At 46.0% G+C, this 22995-nt stretch overlaps 1 protein-coding gene across 4 annotated transcripts in view; it reads right to left on the reverse strand.

Annotated features, from left to right (window-relative positions):
* LOC110527806 (voltage-dependent calcium channel subunit alpha-2/delta-2) overlaps nucleotides 1-22995 on the reverse strand; it is a 294926-nt gene that overhangs the window by 227159 nt on the left and 44772 nt on the right. For all 4 annotated transcript variants that reach the window (XM_036983281.1, XM_036983283.1, XM_036983280.1 and 1 more), the window contains exon 3: nucleotides 14512-14628. In XM_036983281.1, the coding sequence (XP_036839176.1) occupies nucleotides 14512-14628 (117 nt within the window). The remainder of the gene's footprint in view (nucleotides 1-14511; nucleotides 14629-22995) is intronic.

Genomic DNA, 22995 nt, shown 5'->3' on the forward strand with positions numbered 1-22995 from the left:
TTGTTGAAGCACGTTTGGCAGCGATTACAGCCTTGTCTTCTTGGGTATGACACTACAAGCTTGGCACACCTGTACTTAGGGAGTTTCTCCCATTCTTCCCATTCCACTCAAGGACATTCAGAGACGTGTCCCGAAGCCACTCCTGCGATGTCTTGGCTGTGTGCTTAGGGTTATTATCCTGTTGGAAGGTGAACCTTCGCCCAGTCTGAGGTCTTGAGTGCTCTGGAGCAGGTTTTCATCAGAGGTAAGTTGCACTGTTTATCTTTCCCTCGATCCTGTCTCCCAGTCCCTGCCACTGAAAAACATCCCCACATCATGATGCTGCCACCACCATGCTTCACTGTAGGTATAGTGCCAGGTTTCCTCTGGATGTGACACTTTGCATTTTGGCCAAAGAGTTCAATCTTGGTTTTATCAGACCAGATAATCTTGTTTCTCATGGTCTAAGAGTCCTTTAAGTGCCTTTTTCTGAAGAGTGTCTTCCATCTGACCACTCTACTATTATTTTCCATTATTACTTTTATTCAAGACAGAAAAACAATCATTTTCATAAAACTTGCTAGATCAATTTGAGTTCATTAAAAAGACACGGTCTCGCGTGATTTTACTAACATGAAAAAGGCAGCCAAACCCAGCCAAACAAATGTAGGATAACATTCTACATACAACATTTTTTTCTACTAATAAAAGCAGGTAGGATTGCCGGTAGCTCAAAAGCCAATTTTGATACTGTATTAACTGCATTTGAAGGTCCCGTTTTAGCATAACAAATATGTGAGCTTTTAATTAATGCCGACTTTGTGTAAGTAAATACGGTAGGCTACAACAAAGCACACACACATACACACACACACACACACACACACGCACACACACCACACACACACCACACACCACACACACACACACACACACACACACACGCACACACACGCACACACACGCACACACACACACCCTGAGCGTTGATTATTGATCATGCAGATAGCAGAGCAGACAAGGCCGTATGAAGACAGATTTAGACGTATCCTTGAAAAATTCCATTTGACGTCACGCTGTTCAGAGAAATCATTTATTATAATTTACCAATTTCTCGTAATTATTTATCCAGGGAAAAGGGAGTGGGTTTGGCCGGTAAATGCCTATAAATCTCGGTAAGCCGGTTCCCGCCATTAAACCCTTCTCGTCACACTACCCACAACCACACACCCTCGTTACTACCCACCCACGCACCTTGACGCTTTCATAAAACTGCTCCACCTGATTTGGTCTCCTATCCTAATACAACGCCCTATAATTAAACATGATTAATCATCCTCCATATAGACCTTCTGACCCTGCCCTTTGAACTTTCAACAACACAACATTCAATTCTCTATCAGCATCACCTGGCTGTAGAAATCAAGTCAAGTTGAACTGAAGTCAGTTCAACGCCTAGTTTAGATTTACATTTGGTTGAGTTGTCAACTAACGTGAATTCAAAGTGAAATCCACAAAAAAAGTTGCCAAGTCATTGGATTTAGGGGAAAAATTGGGTGAAAAAAAGACCAAATGCCGTTACGTTGATGACGTTTTGAAAATCCAACCAGTTTTCTACGTTGATACAACATTGTTCATTCAACCAACGCGCTATAGAGGGTAGTGCGTACCGCCCAGTACATCACTGGGGCCGGACTCCGTGCCATCCAGGACCTCTATACCAGGCAGTGTGAGAGGAAGGCCCTGAAAATTGTCAAAGACTCCAGTCACCCAAGTCATTGACTGTTCTCTCTGCTACAGCACCAAGTCAGGAACCAAAAGGCACCCGAACAGCTTCTACCCCCAAGCTATAAGACTGCTGAACAGTTCATCAAAGACACCTGGACTATTTACATTGACCCTTTTATTATTTATTCATTTATCTTAATTGTTCTGCACTGACTCCCTTGCACCGGCTCTATGCACACTCACTAGACTCTACCCCCACACTCACACATACTACACTGACACTCCAACACACACTCACTAGACTCTACCCCCACACTCACACATACTACACTGACACTCCAACACACACTCACTAGACTCTACCCCCACACTCACACATACTACACTGACACTCCAACACACACTCACTAGACTCTGCCCCCACACTCACACATACTACACTGACACTCCAACACACACTCACTAGACTCTGCCCCCACACTCACACATACTACACTGACACTCCAACACACACTCACTAGATTCTGCCCCCACACTCACACATACTACACTGACACTCCAACACACACTCACTAGACTCTACCCCCACACTCACACATACTGCACTGACACTCCAACACACACTCACTAGATTCTGCCCCCACACTCACACATACTACACTGACACTCCAACACACACTCACTAGACTCTACCCCCACACTCACACATACTACACTGACACTCCAACACACACTCACTAGACTCTGCCCCCACACTCACACATACTACACTGACACTCCAACACACACTCACTAGACTCTGCCCCCACACTCACACATACTACACTGACACTCCAACACACACTCACTAGATTCTGCCCCCACACTCATACATACTGCACTGACACTCCAACACACACTCACTAGACTCTGCCCCCACACTCACACTGACACTCCAACACACACTCACTAGACTCTACCACCACACTCACACATACTACACTGACACTCCAACACACACTCACTAGACTCTACCCCCACACTCACACATACTACACTGACACTCCAACACACACTCACTAGACTCTGCCCCCACACTCACACATACTACACTGACACTCCAACACACACTCACTAGACTCTACCCCCACACTCACACATACTACACTGACACTCCAACACACACTCACTAGACTCTGCCCCCACACTCACACATACTACACTGACACTCCAACACACACTCACTAGACTCTACCACCACACTCACACATACTACACTGACACTCCAACACACACTCACTAGACTCTGCCCCCACACTCACACATACTACACTGACACTCCAACACACACTCACACATAGACACACTTTACATACACTGCTGCTACTCTATTTATTATACACGACATGGCTAAAAGTATGTGGACATCCCTTCAAAGTAGTGGATTTGGCTATTTCAGCCACGCCCGTTGCTGACAGGTGTATACAATCGAACACACAGCCATGCAATCTCCATGGACAAACATTGGTAGTAGAATGGCCCGTACTGAAGTACTGAAGAGCTCAATGGCTTTCAACGTGGCCGAGCGCTGAAGCCCGTAGCGTGTAAAAAATGGTCTGTCCTTGGTTGCAACACTCACTACTGAGTTCCAAACTGCCTCTGGAAGGAACATCAGCACAATAGCTGTTTGAAGTGGGGTAGGAATATTGGTCTGGGGCAGTTCTTCATGGACCGGGCTAGGCCCCTTAGTTCCAGTGAAGGGAAATATTAACGCTACAGCATACAATGGCATTTTAGACAATTCTGTGCTTCCAACTTGCAACAGTTTGGGGAAGGCCCTTTCCTGTTTCAGCATGACAATGCCCCTGTGCACAAAGCGAGGTCCATACATACATGGTTTGTCGTGATCAGTGTGGGAAAACTTGACTGGCCTGCACAGAGTCCTGACCTCAACCCCATCGAACACCTTTGAGATGAATTGGAACGCAGACTACAAGTCAGGCCTAATCGCCCAACATCAGTGCCCGACCTCACAAATGCTCTTGTGGCTGAAGGGAAGCAAGTCCCCACAGCAATGTAGTGGAAAGTATTCCCAGAAGAGTGGAGGCTGTTATAGCAGCAAAGGGGGGGGGGACCAACTCAATATTAATGCCCATGATTTTGGAATGAGATGTTCGACGAGCAGGTGTTCACATTCGTTTGGTCATGTAGTGTATATCCTGATTGCCTAGTCACTTTTATCCATACCTACATGTACATACTGTATTACCTCAACTTCCTCATGCCCCTGCACATTGACTCTGTACTAGTACTCCTTGTATACACTGATGGAAAAGTGCTAAATGGTCATACTTGAGTAAGAGTAAAGATATCTTATATGAAAATGACTCAAATAAAAGTGAAAGTCACCCAGTAAAACACTCGTAAAAAAAGGTTTTAAATACACTTAAGTATCAAAAGTAAATGTCATTTCGACAATATACTTAAGTATCAAAAGTAAAAGTATGAATACTAATAATAATTGTATTTTTACAGATAGCCAGGGTCACACTCCAACACTCAGACATCATTTACAAACGAAACATTTGTGTTTAGTGAGTCCGCCATATCAGAGGCAGTAGGGATGACCAGAGATGTTCTCTTGATAAGTGTGTGAATTGGACCATCTTCCTGTCCTGCTAAGCATTCAAAATGTAACGAGTACTTTTGGGTGTCGGGGGAAATGTATGGAGTAAAAAAGTACATTATTTTCTTTAGGAATGTAGCGAAGTAAAAGTAAAGTTGTCAAAAATAGTAAAGTAAAGTACAGATACCCCAATTTAAAGTATTTTTACTTAAGTACTTTACACCACTGCTTATATATAGCCTTGTTACTGTTTCCATTGTGTTACTATTTACTTTTTTCCCCCGCACATATTTGTCTTACTTTATAACTCTGTACCGTTGGGAATGGCCTCCTAAGAAAGTATTCCACTGTAAAGTCTACACCTGTTCTATTGTGTTACTATTTACTTTTTTAACTCTGTACCGTTGGGAATGGCCTCCTAAGAAAGTATTCCACTGTAAAGTCTACACCTGTTCTATTGTGTTACTATTTACTTTTATAACTCTGTACCGTTGGGAATGGCCTCCTAAGAAAGTATTCCTCTGTAAAGTCTACACCTGTTCTATTCGGCGCACGTGAACAATACAATTTCATTCGATTTTTGTCCCCCGGTGGCTTGATATCTGTCCTACTTGTTGTCATGGAGCTTAGTTAGTTCTTACTCATCCATGTCTGTCTGGTGGAAAGAAAGGTTTAAGCCCTGCGACCATGACAAGAAATACCCAGCAAAAGTGATACGTGTATAAAACAAAACAGCCTAGAGGCATCCATCCGTTGACCCACTATAAGATGTACAGAGACGTGTAGAACTGGATCAAATCAACCTCGGTCCCTTCTTCTATTCCAACAGGCCCTTCTGTGAAAAATCCCTGGACCGGCTTTCACAGCGGCTGTGTTTGCTGCTACTCCCTCTCACTGATCAGAATGCGACGCGACCGTAACACTGTGTAGCTCTAGGCACTTCTCATTGTGCTTTGACGAATCCCCAACCAGCAGTCCCTGATCGACATCCTTATAATGCTGCCCCCTCGGCATACAGGCCTTGATTGACAGCCTGGTGGATGTTCAGAAACATCCACCAGGCCTGGTTCACAGGGACACAGAGGCCCAACTGAACGTCCAGCCGCTGCCTAGACACAGAGCGGAGGGAAGAGGAGATGCGATCAAAGAAGCCCGGGAAGAGAGAGGCAGACCCAGATCACTCTAACAGGAATCACTTCTGCCTGGCGTTTTATACCCACGACAGGCTACATGGGGAGCTCTGTTCCCTTTCATGCTCGCTGTTAAAAGGCTGTCAAACCACCGCCTCTTGTACAGCTAGCTGTGTGCCTTGCCGCTCAGATAACACACTTGTCGCAGACACACGCACACTTGCGAAACACACACACACACACACACACACAAACGTGCAGGAGAGTACCATCACCCATTTACACACACGCATATCTGAGCCTCTGCAACTAAGATATCCCTCTCTCGCTCTCTCTCGTGCTCCTCTATTCCACAGGATGTTGGTTGCCGAGGCCCCCTTTCGTGTAACAGAATAATGCGTACAGAGTTCAGACCAGGGTTTAGTTCATTAGTGTACTGTATCATTCTGGAGTAGCTCCTGGCACTGCCGGGCCAGCTCGTTAAAACTCATGGCTAATACGGGAAGAGTGACTCATTGTGTTGCTTGACAACACAACTTAATATCTTACTTTGGACATGGCTGATTTAATGCCGAACGCTGACAGCAACATGAGAGAGTGAGAAGAAGAGGGAAGAGAGGAGCCAGACGGACGGACCACAACACAGTTGTTTCAGAGCATCCCACTGGGCACACACTGGTTGAATCAACATCGCAAATGCCACCTCATTTCAATGAAATGACATTAAACCAATGTGGAATGGACATTGAGTTGACATCGGAGCCCAGTGGGACGAGGCATTTAGACGGGACGCAATTTCACATGACTGTATATGAGAGAGCCTGAAGTGTTTTATGAGTTTGTTTCCATTCCCAGTAGTTTGGAACGAAGCATTTAGAGTCACTTTGCATTTGTTCATCAGTGGAATAAACATACTCTCACCACTTTCATGGGAGTAAATAACTAGGAAGGAGGAAGTAGAAATTCTCCGGCATGAAAAGCAGCACCACACGTTATTCCATCATCTCACCCAAACTGCTCTCGCACGTCAATGAACATCTGGGTAGCCTGGCGCTAAAATACAAGCGGTTCTATTTTTTTCTGACGCTTGACGAGCTGCAAGTCCCGCTTCTCCCATCTCCTCATTGGTTTTTAGGAGCAAATACCCACGTGGGTGATTGAAAGATGACCTGAGGTCCACACTCCCAGTCCAGTTGGTGGTGGTAATGCACCTTAAAGTTGGTTGCCAACCGCCATATTAAGTCCACAGAAGAAGCCTGAAGGAGGAGAGATTACTAGAAACTAACTAGGTTTCCCCTTTCGATCTGTGGATTAAATGTGGGAGCAGAGAACACATGAGTTGGTGTGACTCAAAACGGGTCCAAATTCTACAAAGATACAAGAAAAAAAAGGACCTTGTACATTTCAGGTAAGATAACAACCCAATACTTATACCCCAGGACAAATTAGCCAGCGACAGCAAGCTAGCTAGCTAAATGCCCATGAGTGTTTCATGTACTGCATTTCGACCTGTCCCCAAATGAATACAGTTGGTTCAGAGATTGTTTCGATATTTCAACCGACGTGTCCTTTTCTGCAGGTGCATGGTAAGAGTTGAAGAAGATGAGGAAAAATAAGAAACCCTCACACTGCTCTTGATAGGATCACTGCTCTTTAATAAGCTTTACGTATCGACCTCAAGGCCTTTGTCAGAGCTGATGAGCAGGTACATCTTATTAAAGAGCAGTGATTCTATCAAGAGCAGTGTGAGGGTTTCCTATTTTTTCCAACCTGCGTATCCTGATCGCGTCTGGTGGCGCACAGGGACACACACAAAACAGCATGTAAGGAGTCTGGTTCCACTTCACTCTATATACAGTTGAGGTCGGAAGTTTACATACACTTAAGTTGGAGTCATTAAAACCCGTTTTTCAACCACTCCACACATTTCTTGTTAACAAACTACCGTTTTGGCAAGTCGGTTAAGGACATCTACTTCGTGCATGACACAAGTAATCTTTCCAACAATTGTTAACAGACAGATTATTTAACTTATAATTCACTCTATCACAATTCCAGTGGGTCATAAGTTTACATACACTAAGTTGACTGTGCCTTTACACAGCTTGGAAAAGTCCAGAAGATGATGTCATGGCTTTAGAAGCTTCTGATAGACTAATTGACATCATTTGAGTCAATTGGAGGTGTACCTGTGGATGTATTTCACAGCCTACCTTGAAACTCAGTGTCTCTTTGCTTGACATCACGGGAAAATCAAAAGAAATCAGCCAAGACCTCATAAAAAAAATAACATAATCTGACAGGCCGCTCAGCAAGGAAGAAGCCACTGCTGCAAAACCACCATAAAAAAGCCAGACTACGGTTTGTAACTGCACATGGGGACAAAGATCATACTTTTTGGAGAAATGTCCTCTGGTCTGATGAAACAAAAATAGAACTGTTTGGCCATAATGACCATCGTTATGTTTGGAGGAAAAAGGGGGTGGCTTGCAAGCCGAAGAACACCATCCCAACCGTGAAGCACGGGGGTGGCAGCATCATGTTGTGGGGGTGAATTGCTGCAGGAGGGACTGGTGCACTTCACAAAATAGATGGCATCACAAGGAAGGAGAATTATGTGGATATATTGAAGCAAACTCTCAAGACACCAGTTAAGTTAAAGCTTGGCCGCAAATGGACAATTCCAAATGGACAATGACCCCAAGTATACTTCCAAAGTTTTGGCAAAATGGCTTAAGGACAATAAAGTCAAGGTATTGGAGTGGCCATCACAAAGCCCTGACCTCAATCCCATAGAACATTTGTGGGCAGAACTGAAAAAGTGTGTGCGGGCAAGGAGGCCTACAAACCTGACTCAGTTACACCAGCTCTGTCAGGAGGAATGGGACAAAATTCACCCAACTTATTGTGGGAAGCTTGTGGAAGGCTACCCGAAACGTTTGACTCAAGTTAAACAATTTAAAGGCAATGCTACCAAATACTAATTGAGTGTATGTAAACTTCTGACCCACTGGAAATGTGATGAAAGAAAAAAAAAGCTGAAATAGATCATTCTCTCTACTATTTTTACTAGGATTAAATGTCAGGAATTGTGAAAAACTGAGTTTAAATGTAGTTGGCTAAGGTGTATGTAAACTTCCGACTTCAACTGTATGAATCCCAAGTGGAGTTGATTCAGAATTGATTCAGCTAATGTCATACATTTTCTGTTTAGCACAATAATTTATCATTCGGTGAAATTAAATAGATTAACTGTTTTCCATGTAGTTTTATGAGCCTTGTGTTCTTAAATGACCAGAAAATGACTCCCTTCCTCTGTTCTCTCCACCCTCTGTTCTCTCCTCCCTCTGTTCTCTCCTCCCTCTTTTCTCTCCTCCCTCTTTTCTCTCCCTCCTCTGTTCTCTCCTTCCTCTGTTCTCTCCTCCCTCTGTTCTATCCTTCCTCTGTTCTCTCCTCCTTCTGTTCTCTCCTTCCTCTGTTCTCTCCTTCCTATGTTCTCTCCTTCCTATGTTCTCTCCTTCCTCTGTTCTCTCCTTCCTCTGTTCTCTCCTTCCTCTGTTCTCTCCTTCCTCTGTTCTATCCTTCCTCTGTTCTATCCTTCCTCTCTTCTCACCTTCCTCTGTTCTCTCCTCCCTCTGTTCTCTCCTCCCTCTGTTCTCTCCTCCCTCTGTTCTCTCCTTCGCCTGTTTTCTCCTTCCTCTGTTCTCTCCTTCCTCTGTTCTCTCCTTCCTCTGTTCTCTCCTTCCTCTGTTCTCTCCTTCCTCTGTTCTCTCCTTCCTCTGTTCTCTCCTTCGCCTGTTCTCTCCTCCCTCTGTTCTCTCCTTCGCCTGTTCTCTCCTCCCTCTGTTCTATCCTTACTCTGTTCTCTCCTCCCTCTGTTCTCTCCTTCCTCTGTTCTCTCCTTCCTCTGTTCTCTCCTTCCTCTGTTCTCTCCTTCCTCTGTTCTATCCTTCCTCTGTTCTATCCTTCCTCTGTTCTATCCTCCCTCTGTTCTCTCCTCCCTCTGTTCTCTCCTCCCTCTGTTCTCTCCTCCCTCTGTTCTCTCCTCCCTCTGTTCTCTCCTTCGCCTGTTCTCTCCTTCCTCTGTTCTCTCCTTCCTCTGTTCTCTCCTTCCTCTGTTCTCTCCTCCCTCTGTTCTCTCCTCCCTCTGTTCTCTCCTCCCTCTGTTCTCTCCTCCCTCTGTTCTCTCCTTCGCCTGTTCTCTCCTCGCTCTGTTCTCTCCTTCACCTGTTCTCTCCTTCGCCTGTTCTCTCCTTCCTCTGTTCTCTCCTTCCTCTGTTCTCTCCTTCCTCTGTTCTATCCTTCCTCTGTTCTATCCTTCCTCTCTTCTCACCTTCCTCTGTTCTCTCCTTCTTCTGTTCTCTCCTCCCTCTGTTCTCTCCTCCCTCTGTTCTCTCCTCCCTCTGTTCTCTCCTCCCTCTGTTCTCTCCTTCGCCTGTTCTCTCCTTCGCCTGTTCTCTCCTTCCTCTGTTCTCTCCTTCCTCTGTTCTCTCCTTCCTCTGTTCTCTCCTTCGCCTGTTCTCTCCTCCCTCTGTTCTCTCCTCCCTCTGTTCTCTCCTTCGCCTGTTCTCTCCTTCGCCTGTTCTCTCCTTCGCCTGTTCTCTCCTTCGTCTGTTCTCTCCTTCCTCTGTTCTCTCCTCCCTCTGTTCTATCCTCTCTCTGTTCTCTCCTCCCTCTGTTCTCTCCTTCCTCTGTTCTCTCCTTCCTCTGTTCTCTCCTTCCTCTGTTCTCTCCTTCCTCTGTTCTCTCCTTCCTCTCTTCTCTCCTTCCTCTCTTCTCTCCTTCCTCTCTTCTCTCCTTCCTCTCTTCTCTCCTCCCTCTGTTCTCTCCTCCCTCTGTTCTCTCCTCCCTCTGTTCTCTCCTTCCTCTGTTCTCTCCTTCCTCTGTTCTCTCCTTCCTCTGTTCTCTCCTTCCTCTGTTCTATCCTTCCTCTGTTCTATCCTTCCTCTGTTCTATCCTTCCTCTGTTCTCTCCTCCCTCTGTTCTCTCCTCCCTCTGTTCTCTCCTTCCTCTGTTCTCTCCTTCCTCTGTTCTCTCCTTCCTCTGTTCTCTCCTTTGCCTGTTCTCTCCTTCGCCTGTTCTCTCCTTCGCCTGTTCTCTCCTCCCTCTGTTCTCTCCTTCGCCTGTTCTCTCCTTCGCCTGTTCTCTCCTTTGCCTGTTCTCTCCTTCGTCTGTTCTCTCCTCCCTCTGTTCTCTCCTTCCTCTGTTCTCTCCTTCCTCTGTTCTCTCCTTCCTCTGTTCTCTCCTTCCTCTGTTCTATCCTTCCTCTCTTCTCACCTTCCTCTGTTCTCTCCTCCCTCTGTTCTCTCCTCCCTCTGTTCTCTCCTCCCTCTGTTCTCTCCTTCGCCTGTTCTCTCCTTCGCCTGTTTTCTCCTTCCTCTGTTCTCTCCTTCCTCTGTTCTCTCCTTCCTCTGTTCTCTCCTCCCTCTGTTCTCTCCTCCCTCTGTTCTCTCCTTCGCCTGTTCTCTCCTCCCTCTGTTCTCTCCTTCGCCTGTTCTCTCCTTCGCCTGTTCTCTCCTTCCTCTGTTCTCTCCTTCCTCTGTTCTCTCCTGCCTCTGTTCTCTCCTTCCTCTGTTCTCTCCTTCCTCTGTTCTCTCCTTCCTCTGTTCTCTCCTTCCTCTGTTCTATCCTTCCTCTGTTCTATCCTTCCTCTCTTCTCACCTTCCTCTGTTCTCTCCTCCCTCTGTTCTCTCCTCCCTCTGTTCTCTCCTCCCTCTGTTCTCTCCTCCCTCTGTTCTCTCCTCCCTCTGTTCTCTCCTCCCTCTGTTCTCTCCTTTGCCTGTTCTCTCCTTCGCCTGTTCTCTCCTTCCTCTGTTCTCTCCTTCCTCTGTTCTCTCCTTCCTCTGTTCTCTCCTTCGCCTGTTCTCTCCTCCCTCTGTTCTCTCCTCCGCCTGTTCTCTCCTCCCTCTGTTCTCTCCTTCGCCTGTTCTCTCCTCCCTCTGTTTCTCCTCCCTCTGTTCTCTCCTCCCTCTGTTCTCTCCTTCGCCTGTTCTCTCCTTCCTCTGTTCTCTCCTTCCTCTGTTCTATCCTTCCTCTCTTCTCTCCTTCCTCTCTTCTCTCCTTCCTCTCTTCTCTCCTTCCTCTCTTCTCACCTTCCTCTCTTCTCACCTTCCTCTGTTCTCTCCTCCCTCTGTTCTCTCCTCCCTCTGTTCTCTCCTCCCTCTGTTCTCTCCTTCGCCTGTTCTCTCCTTCCTCTGTTCTCTCCTTCGCCTGTTCTCTCCTTCCTCTCTTCTCTCCTTCCTCTCTTCTCTCCTTCCTCTGTTCTCTCCTTCGCCTGTTCTCGCCTTCGCCTGTTCTCTCCTTCCTCTGTTCTCTCCTTCGCCTGTTCTCTCCTTCGCCTGTTCTCTCCTTCGTCTGTTCTCTCCTTCCTCTGTTCTCTCCTCCCTCTGTTCTCTCCTCCCTCTGTTCTCTCCTCCCTCTGTTCTCTCCTCCCTCTGTTCTCTCCTCCCTCTGTTCTCTCCTTCCTCTCTTCTCTCCTTCCTCTCTTCTCTCCTTCCTCTCTTCTCTCCTTCCTCTCTTCTCACCTTCCTCTGTTCTCTCCTCCCTCTGTTCTCTCCTCCCTCTGTTCTCTCCTCCCTCTGTTCTCTCCTCCCTCTGTTCTCTCCTTCGCCTGTTCTCTCCTTCCTCTGTTCTCTCCTTCGCCTGTTCTCTCCTTCCTCTCTTCTCTCCTTCCTCTGTTCTCTCCTTCCTCTGTTCTCTCCTTCGCCTGTTCTCGCCTTCGCCTGTTCTCTCCTTCCTCTGTTCTCTCCTTCGCCTGTTCTCTCCTTCGCCTGTTCTCTCCTCCCTCTGTTCTCTCCTCCCTCTGTTCTCTCCTCCCTCTGTTCTCTCCTCCCTCTGTTCTCTCCTCCCTCTGTTCTCTCCTCCCTCTGTTCTCTCCTTCGCCTGTTCTCTCCTTCTTCTGTTCTCTCCTCCCTCTGTTCTCTCCACCTTCTGTTCTCTCCTCCCTCTGTTCTCTCCTTCGCCTGTTCTCTCCTTCGCCTGTTCTCTCCATCCTCTTTTCTCTCCATCCTCTGTTCTCTCCTTCTGTTCTCTCCATCCTCTGTTCTCTCCTTCGCCTGTTCTCCCCTTCGCCTGTTCTCTCCATCCTCTGTCCTCTCCTTCCCCTGTTCTCTCCATCCTCTGTTCTCTCCTTCTGTTCTCTCCATCTTTGTTCTCTCCATCCTCTCTCTTCCTCCATCTCTTTCTTACTCCATCTCGCACTTTCCCTCCATTTCTTTCCCTCTGCCTCGCTCTCTCGCCTCTCTCTCTCACCCTCCATCTCTCTCTGCCTTGTTGCTCATTTTTAAATCTATGAATTTCTGAACATCATTTCGCTGGTTTTTCCTGAGCCTCGGGTGGACATTCTCATTCCATCCCTTCTCTTTTTTCACCTCGTTTGCTCTGCTCCCTCCTGAGTGAGCAGTGGAGATGGGATGTGAGGTGACAGTGTGGTCCAGGAGGTTAGGCCAACAGGGGGATGGGAACGAAGGGCACGATGGGCACACAGGCATGGGGAGGGGAGAGGCGTGGGCACTGCACTACACTGAGCTCACAGGGCACCCCTGCCAAAACGGGCCGGAAGGTCAGTGCCAGTCCAATTTCATTCCCACGCACGGCATGACTACGGGGCACGTTGTGATACAGTACCTTTCCCCTTTAAGGGTCCGTGCTACAGAATTAGCCATGCTGCCTGTCCCTTTAAGAGGCTGTGCTGTGATGCTCGGGGTTACTGTGCCTTCTCCTGTAAGACACTGTGTTGTTAAAATCTATCCTCAACTGTCCATTCAAGAGGCTTGGCTGGTGAAAACAGCAGCACTTTTGCCTTGAGGGCACCTTTGAGGGCACCTTTGAGGGCAGCACAGACAGAAGGAGAGAGGAGTAGTCTACAGCCTTCCTCCACCACAACGCCCTGCACTCTCTCTCTATCTCCCTCTCCATCTATCTCCCTCTCTCCCTCTCCCTCTCTCTCTCTCTCTCTCTCCTTCTACCTCTCCCTCTCCCTCTCCCTCTCTCTCCCTCCCTCTCCCTCTCCCTCTCCCTCTCTCTCATACACTCTCTCTCAATTCAATTCAATTTCAGTTCAATTTAAGGACTTTATTGGCATGGGAAACACATGTTAACATTGCCAAGGCAAGTGAAGTAGATAATAAACAAAAGTGAAATAAACAATCAAAATGAACAGTAAACATTACACTCACAGACGTTCCAAAAGAATAAAGACATCTCTCTCTCTCTCTCTCTCTCGTTCTCTCATCCCCCCTCAGAGCAGTATGGCTCTGTGGCTCCACTCTTCCTGTAGGTTTTAGAGCTCCTCTGTCTGTGTGTGTGTGTGTGTGTGTGTGTGTGTGTGTGTGTGTGTGTGTGTGTGTGTGTGTTTACCCTCAATGTGTGAACATGCAGCGTGCAAATGTGAACTCTAACCTCTAATTCCCTTCAGAGGACATTTGCCGACAACATTACAGAAAACGCACCAACAAAGCTCTAATATAATGAATACAAAACTCTGATCATCACACGCAGATCTGGTTAGGTATAATGGCGCTTTCACAGTGTCCTGCACATGTGAATGCGCAGGCGATTTGAGCCAAACAAGCAATGAACTGCTTTGTTAGACAGCCTAATAAAGCAGAATCTCTTTCGTTTTTTTACAAATCACATTTTTCGGGATTAGTTCAAACAGTGAATCTATCATGCTCCGTAACATGGTAGGCTTTTTGAAATATCCAATCTGATTTGGAATATTTTCTCTCTGCTCTCTCTTGGAGGGTGGGGGGGGGGGGGGGGGGGGGGTTTGAGACTCGGCACCGGGTGCATGAAACAAACCAGTCAGAGGGCATGTGATGGAAATAATTGTCTCCCCTCAACGGTCACCTCTAAAACACTCCCCCCTCCTCCTCTCTGGATCTTTCCCTTCAGTCACTAGAATAGCACAACTATCTTCAAGGGCATTTCGTTCCCTTCGTAAACACTCGAACCCTTTAAGAAGATATGAAACTAACCCCTCCAGCATGTTCCTATATGGAAATAACTATTCCCCCCCCCTCCCGGAATGTCTCCTCTCTGTCAGGTGCAGCAGGAGCATCATCTTACCTCCAGGGCTCTCCTCTTGCTAGTGAGCAGCTTGGCGATGTCTCGTGCCACCCTCTCCACCAGGTCCTTGGGATTGTTCCTCTTGATGTCAAACTGGCTCTTCTTCTCATTGTAAATCTACAAAAGGGAACACAGAAGTCAAAGGTCAGTTCAAAATGGCTGTCAGTTGATGAGCTGGGTCATAGTAGCCCATGTTCATTTTGAACGTGACACGAAAACACTGGCCATTGCTATGCTGTCCATTTTCAGCATAGTACATACTTGGTAGGTCATTTACTGTAGCTAATAGGACAGAACTGTCCTTTATCGAACAGTGTAACCAAACCAACTGAGGTTTGTGGGGTAATATCAAGCCAGCCACTAACTACAAACACAAGCTAAATATCCACAATCCATTAGTGGAAAGGGATGACAAATACAATAGGGAGAGACAAAGACGGAGGCTTGTGACCAGGGTACAGACAGCCAACCAGAAGCCAGAATCATGACAGATGTTTGGCCACACAGAGAGGCTGTGTACAACCTCATGGGCTCTGGCCAAAAGCAGTGCTACCCTATAGGCTATGGGGATGTAGGATTCCAAAAAAATGCACTTGGGAAGATTATCCTCCTCTCCCAGAATCTTCTGTTTCACCTGACTCAGCCGTCCTCAGCAGCAGTCCTGGGTCGGGGCTCTGGCAGACAGACAGACAAACAGGCTCTGTGGTCCACAGCAGGCCACATCCCTTGGGTTTAACACTGATCCTGATTGCCCTATAAGACACTGCACTGTTCGTCAACAAGGCACCCACTCACACCGCAAAACCACCCTCACTATGCGTTGGCGGGTTTGCAGTAGGGACTATTTTGTGAACACGTTTCATGTACCTGTTATGTGATTAGGCTGTGACTAGGCTGTGTACAGCACATGTGTGTGTATTATGGAGCAGCCCCCTTGCCTCCTTCAAGGCAATGTGTGGGAATGTGCTTTACATACACTCTCTTGATTGGTGCATTAATCAAAGTGAAACACAAGCACATAAGTCTGATTTACTTCCTCTGTTACTTCCTGAAAAGGGGTGGACGGGGTAATATAGATCTATCGCTGACATGAGCTATTTTTCCGGTGAGATTTACGTGTTTGGCGTGCAGTGATTAGAAGAGGAAAATGCCAGCCTCCATCACCCATGATCTATCTTTGTCAGGCTAAAAGGTGGGTGGGCAGAGAGCCAGCCAGTAGCAGTCTCCTCTCCCTCCCCTGGCCCTCATGGAGATGAGCCAAGAACAGGCACCGACCATGCCAACTAAACACTTTAGCTAGATTACCTATAGTGGTCTTGTGTCTGTCCCCTGATAGATTACTGTTAGGTTACAAAGGCAGCCATTTTATGGTCAAGGAGATTTTGTATTGAACCTGGATTTAACCAGAAAGTCCCATTGAGGTCAGAATAGCTCTTTCCCAAGGAAGATCTGAACATACTGCTCATTCAAGGGTTTTTCTTTATTTGTACTATTTTCTACATTGTAGAGTAATAGTGAAGACATCGAAACTAGGAAATAACACATATGGAATCATGTAGTAACCAAAGAAGTTTGAAACAAATCTAAATATATTTTATACTTGAGATTCTTCAAAGTAGCCACCCTTTGCATTGATGACAGCTTTGCACACTATTGGCATTCTCTCAACCAGATTCATGAGGTAGTCACCTGGAATGCATTTCAATTAACAGGTGTGCCTTGTTAAAAGTTCATTTATGGAATGTCCTTACTTTCCTTATTAATGTGTTGGAGCCAATCAGTTGTGTTGTAGGGGTGGTATACAGACGACAGTCCTATTTGGTAAAATACTAAGTCCATATTGTGGCAAGAACAGCTCAAATAAGCAAAGAGAAATGACAGTCCAGCATTACTTTAAGACATGAAGGTCAGTTAATACGGAAAATGTAAAGAACTTTGAAAGTTTCTTAAAGTACAATCGCAAAAACCATCAAGCGCTATGATGAACCTGGCTCTCATGAGGATCGCAACAGGAAAGGAAGAATCAGAGTTACCTCTGCTGCAGATAAGTTCATTAGAGTTAACTGCACCTCAGATTCCAGCCCAAATAAATGCTTCACAGAGTTCAAGTAACAGACACATCTCAACATCAATTGTTCAGAGGAGACTGCGTGAATCAGGCATTCATTTAAAAAATATATATATTTCACCTTTATTTAAACAGGTAGGCTAGTTGAGAACAAGTTCTCATTTGCAACTGTGACCTGGCCAAGATAAAGCATAGCAGTGTGACACAGACAACAACACAGAGTTACACATGGAATAAACAAAACATACAGTCAATAATACAGTAGATCAAAAGAAAACAAAAAGTCTGTATACAGTGAGTGCAAATGAGGTAAGTTAAGTTAAGGAAATAAATAGGCCATGGTGGCGAAGTAATTACAATATAGCAATTAAACACTGGAATGGTAGATCGGCAGAAGACGAATGTGCAGGTAGAGATACTGGGGTGCAAAGGAGCAAAATAAATAAATACCAGTATGGGGATGAGGTAGGTAGATAGGTGGGCTGTTTACAGATGGGCTATGTACAGGTACAGTGATCTGTAAGCTGCTCTGAAAGCTGGTGCTTAAAGCTAGTGAGGGAGATGTGAGTCTCCAGCTTCAGAGATTTTTGCAATTCGTTCCAGTCATGGGCAGCAGAGAACTGGAAGGAAAGACGACCAAAGGAGGAATTGGCTTTGGGGGTGACCAGTGAGATATGCCTGCTGGAGCGCGTGATACGAGTGGATGCTGCTATGTTGACCAGTGAGCTGAGATAAAGCAGGGCTTTACCTAGCAGAGACTTGTAGATAACCTGTAACCAGTGGGTTTGGCGACGAGTATGAAGCGAGGGCCATCCAACGAGAGCGTACAGGTCGCAATGGTGGGTAGTGTATGGGGCTTTGGTGACAAAACGGATGGCACTGTGATAGACTGCATCTAGTTTGTTGAGTAGAGTGTTGGGGGCTATTTTATAGATGACATCACCGAAGTCGAGGATCGGTAGGATGGTCGGTTTTACGAGGGTGTGTTTGGCGCATGAGTGAAGGATGCTTTGTTGCGATATAGGAAGCCGATTCTAGATTTAATTTTGGATTGGAGATGCTTAATGTGAGTCTGGAAGGAGAGTTTACAGTCTAACCAGACACCCAGGTATTTGTAGTTGTCCACGTATTCTAAGTCAGAGCCGTCCAGAGTAGTGATGCTGGACGGGCGAGCAGGTGCGGGCAGTGATCGATTGAATAGCATGCATTTAGTTTTCCTTGCGTTTAAGAGCAGTTGGGAGGCCACGGAAGGAGAGTTGTATGGCATTGAAGCTTGTCTGGAGGTTAGTTAACACAGTGTTCAAGGAGGAGTCAGAAGTATACAGAATGGTGTCGTCTGCGTAGAGGTGGATCAGAGAATCACCAGCAGCAAGAGCGACATCATTGATGTATACAGAAAAGAGGGTCGGCCCGAGAATTGAATCCCGGACAACAGGCACTCCGATTTGATGCACTGAACTATATCAGAGAACCAGGCGAGGCAATCATGTAAGAAACCAAGGCTGTCGAGTCTGCCAATAAGAATGTTGTGATTGACAGAGTCGAAAGCCTTGACCAGGTCGATGAATACGGCTGCACAGTAATGTCTCTAATCGATGGCGGTTATGATGTCATTTAGAACCTTGAGCGTGGCTGAGGTGCACCCATGACCAGCTCTGAAACCAGATTGCATAGCGGAGAAGGTATGGTGGGATTCGAAATGGTCAGTAATCTGTTTGTTAACTTGGCTTTCGAAGACCTTAGGATAGATATAGGTCTGTAGCAGTTTGGATCTAGAGTGTCACCCCCTTTGAAGAGGGGGATGACCACGGCAGCTTTCCAATCTTTGGGAATCTCAGACGATACGAAAGAGAGGTTGAACAGGCTAGTTTTAGAAAGAGAGGGTCCAGATTGTCTAGCCCGGCTGATTTGTAGGGGTCCGGATTTTGCAGCTCTTTCAGAACATCAGCTATCTGGATTTGGGTAAAGGAGAAATGGTGGGGGCTTTGGCAGGTTTTCATGGTCAAATTGCTGCAAAGAAACCACCACTAAAGGACACCAATAAGAAGACGAGACTTGATTGGGCCAAGAAACATGAGCAATGGACATTAGACAGGTGGAAATCTGTCCTTTGGTCTGATGAGTCCAAATTTGAGATTTTTGGTTCCAACTGCCGTGTCTTTGTGAGATGCAGAGTAGGTGAACGGATGATCTCTGCATTTGTGGTTCCCATCGTGAAGCATGGAGGAAGAGGTGTGATGGTGTGGGGGTGCTTTGCTGGTGACACTGTCTGTGATATATTTAGAATTCAAGGCACACTTAACCAGCATGGCTACCACAGGAATCTGCAGCGATACGCCATCCTATCTGGTTTGCGATTAGTGGGACTATCATTTGTTTTTTATAAGGACAATGAACCAACATACCTCCAGGCTGTGTAAGGGCTATTTGACCAAGAAGGAGAGGGATGGAGTGTTGCATCAGATGACCTGGCCTCCACAAATCACCCGATCTCAACCCAATTGAGATGGTTTGGGATGAGTTGAAGGACAGCAGAGTGAAGGAAAAGCTGCCAACAAGTGCTCAGCATATGTGGGAACTCCTTCAAGACTGTTGGAAAAGCATTCCTCATTAAGCTGGTTGACAGAATGCCGAAAGTGTGCAAAACTGTCGTCAAGGCAACGGGTGGCTACTTTGAAGAATATATCAAATAAAATCTGCAATATATTTTGATTTGTTTAACACTTTTTTTGTTACTACATGATTCCATAGGTGTTATTTGATAGTGTTGATGTCTTCACTATTATTCTACAATGTAGAACATAGTAAAAAATAACCTTTGAATAAGTAGGTGTCTGAACTTTTGACTGGTACTTCAAATACAGACACAGGTTTTCTCTCCTTGAAGTTTTAAAACAGACGGATGTTTCTATTCCCCAGTTTTTTCTGTTCCCGTGCTTCAAATACCCACCCAGGAGAAGTCATTAGCCTGCACTGTGTAACTCACCAATGCACTGACACACACATACGCACGCACGCACGCTCGCACACACGCATAAACCCCACAAGTAATTAGCCCCAGTGCAAGATGAGGCAACCCTCACAGCTACAGACCAATAATCAGGTGAGCACGTGTGTTCGCGTGCGCGCACAGACACGCCATTTGAGAGGAGGGCTTTTCTCAAGGTGGTAGAAGCCATTAGCGGAATCTTATTAAAGCATAAAGCAAGAGCGAAGTTTGCTCTGCTCCATTGACAGACTGCAAACCCCTGGCTCTTTTTAAGTGATGCATTTTCCAAGTCGATTTTAAAAACCATGTCAAATTTGTTTTTAAATCAATATGCATTCCCTTAATGTGCGGCGGTGCTCTGTGGGCCTGCTCTTCCTCACTGAGATTCATGGGAATCGTACAGCCGCTATTACAGACACAGTCTTAACACTCAGATAGTTTGGAGACGTGCTTCAGAACATTAACAAACAAAAAAGTGAATAAGGTCAACCTGCATCAATATCCTTCCAGCTTTTGTATTTTATTCTCTTCTTTTTCATGAGATATATTCATTATAACTGCACTCTTAGAAGAAAACAGATTGTGCTATCTAGAACCTAAAAGTGTTTGGTTTTCGCCAGACATAATGGGACCCATCTGTCACGCCCTGATCTGTTTCACCTGTCTTTGTGCTGGTGTCCAACTCCCTCCAGGTGTTACCCATCTTCCCCATTATCTCCTGTGTACTTATACCTGTGTTCTCTGTTTGTCTGTTGCCAGTTTGTCTTGTTTGTTCGAGTCAACCAGCGTTTAGTGGCTCAGCGCCTGCTTTTTATTTTGTCTTCTTTTTTTTATTTTCTTACCCTCCCGGTTTTTGATCTTTGCCTGTCCCGACCCCGAGCCTGCCGACCTGTACCTCTGCCCCCCTCTGGGTTACCGATCCCCGCCTGACCCGACCCTGAGCTCTGGCTGCCGTCTGGTACCGTTACCCGACCTCTGGTTTTCTGACCCCTGCCTCGACCTGTCTGTTGCCTGCCCCTGTTAGAAGATGAAACTACTGTTCATTCAACGTGGTCTGCATCTGGGTCTTCATTCATACCTGATACCATCTTGCCCACAAAGTGGACTCAAGTTTTCCCACAAAGCACCTGGAAGCACCTGGACAATCATCAAGACTTTTGAAAGAATGGACAGATGAGTCAAAATGATCACTTTTTTTGGACAACATGGGTCCCATTATGCCTGGCGAAAACCAAACACTGCATTCCACAGTAAGAACCAACGGTCAAGCAGGGTGGTGGTATTGGGGATGCTTTTCTGCCTAAGGACCTGGACAACTTAATAGAAGGAAGCATGATTCTGCGCTGTATCAGAGAATTCTATAGGAGAACGTCAGGCCATCCGTCTGTGAGCTGAAGCTGAAGTGCAGCTGGGTCATGCAGCAAGACAGTGATCCAAAACACACAATCAAGTCTACATGAAAACGTCTAAAAAGGCAACACATATGACATTTTGTATTGAGAGAATTGAGATGTTGTGACAGGACTTGAAAAAAGCCGTTCAAGCTTGACAGCCCACAAATATTCCTGAGTTAAAGCGTGGACGAGTGGGCCAAAATCCCTCCACAGCAATGTGAGAGACTGATCAACAACTACAGGAAGTTTGAGTCATTGCAGCTGAGCGTGACACAACCAGTTGTTGAGTGTAAGTTGGGCAATTACTTTTTCACACAGGGGCATTGGGTGTTGCATAACTTTGTTTATGAAATAAATGAAATAAGTATGTAATTGTTGTGTAATTTGTTCACTCAGGTTCCCTTTATCTAATATTAGGATTTGGTTGAAGATCTGATAACATTCAGTATCAAAAATATGCAAAAGTAGAGACAATTAGAAAGAGTGCAAACACGTTTTCACAGCACTAGAGAAACATTTCTACACACGGTTCTACATGGAACCTGAAAGGATTCTATTTGGAACCAAAAAGTCCTTAGACTGCAGCTAGCACCCTCTTCTGGAAGCCACATAAACACAGCATATTGCACCATGTCGGATGTCTCACTAGACTACTATATCTCTAGCTGAATCGATGGGCACAAGCCTGTCTGTTTGTGTGCTTGTAGTGTGCTCCCACTGCAACGCCGCGATAACAGCTCCATGGAAACAAACAACGTAGGATTGTGTTGTATTGTGCTCACAGCTCTGACAGATGCTAGCACCATAGAGAGCTAGATCCAGGTACTGTATCTCTAGAGAGAGAGAGAGAGAGAGAGAGAGACAAATTGCACCCTATTCCCTATGTATACAATGTAGTGCACCCTAAGGGCCCTGATCAAAAGTAGTGCACTACATAGGGAATCGGCTGCCAATTTTAGGAAACACCAATGGTCATTACAGCCTCCACTAGTGGGATAGGAGGCTTTTACAAAAATGTGATGGGTATTGTGTTGTCAACCATTCAGAGTTCTAAACCAGTGGCTGCTGGGAACGTTCATTATAGGTAACAGGACGTAGGTGATTGACATCTCGTGGTAATACTCTGGGCACGACCGGCTTAAATCGTCGGCAACTAGGAGTCTGAGATGATTGACCACCACTGAAGACCTTTGAGAACAAAAGAGGTTGACTTCAGCTAGGAAGAAAGACCCACACAACCAGCCTGACTATGACTAGAAAGCTGACGTTGGTTGGATTATACAGTATTTGGAGGGAAATATATTTGGACAGAGGAAACGCCAGGCTACAGTTGAGTAAAAATATGACATTTTCAGTTAAGCTAGATATTTGCATTACAGCCCCCTGTGCAGTTTTCATCTGAAATCATACTGACACTCTCAGCAGCATTCATTACTTTCGATGTAGCCAACCCTAGACGTGACTGGTGATTTATTTTGCGATTTATTCAGAAGACGAAAATTGAATACTGTTGAAATAGGATGTGCGTCCTAGCAGTGGCAGAAACTCAAATCGTGACATGTGTGAATTGGACTGACTTCACGGGAAAAAAAGACACGGGTATCAGCGATGTGACTGAGTCACGCCTACGATGCCCAGACAGTTTCCTGGGTACGACTGTCATTCACACAGCAGAGGAGGAAACTGGCAGTTGTGGTTGGCTCTGCAGTGTGGATAGGGCCAATGGAGCCGGCTGCTCACAACACTAACATAGGATCCGAGAGAGCGGGCATGCCAATCCATGCCAATATGCTCTCCCTGGCAGTCATGAGAGTGACACACACACACACACACACACACACACACACACATAGACATGTGTGGTGCACTCACACACTGATCATTAGCTATGATAACTAGTTCCTGTGTGCCAAGCTCAGAGTGTGTGAGTGTAAACACACAGATGGGGAAAGAGTGCAGTGGCGGCATTCCAGAGAATCTGTTAAAACATCCTTATGCAATCAGAGAGCCACCGTTTTCTGCTTGTCCAATCA

The sequence above is a fragment of the Oncorhynchus mykiss genome, chromosome 7 (genome assembly GCF_013265735.2).
Source record: "Oncorhynchus mykiss isolate Arlee chromosome 7, USDA_OmykA_1.1, whole genome shotgun sequence".
Lineage (NCBI taxonomy): Eukaryota > Metazoa > Chordata > Actinopteri > Salmoniformes > Salmonidae > Oncorhynchus > Oncorhynchus mykiss.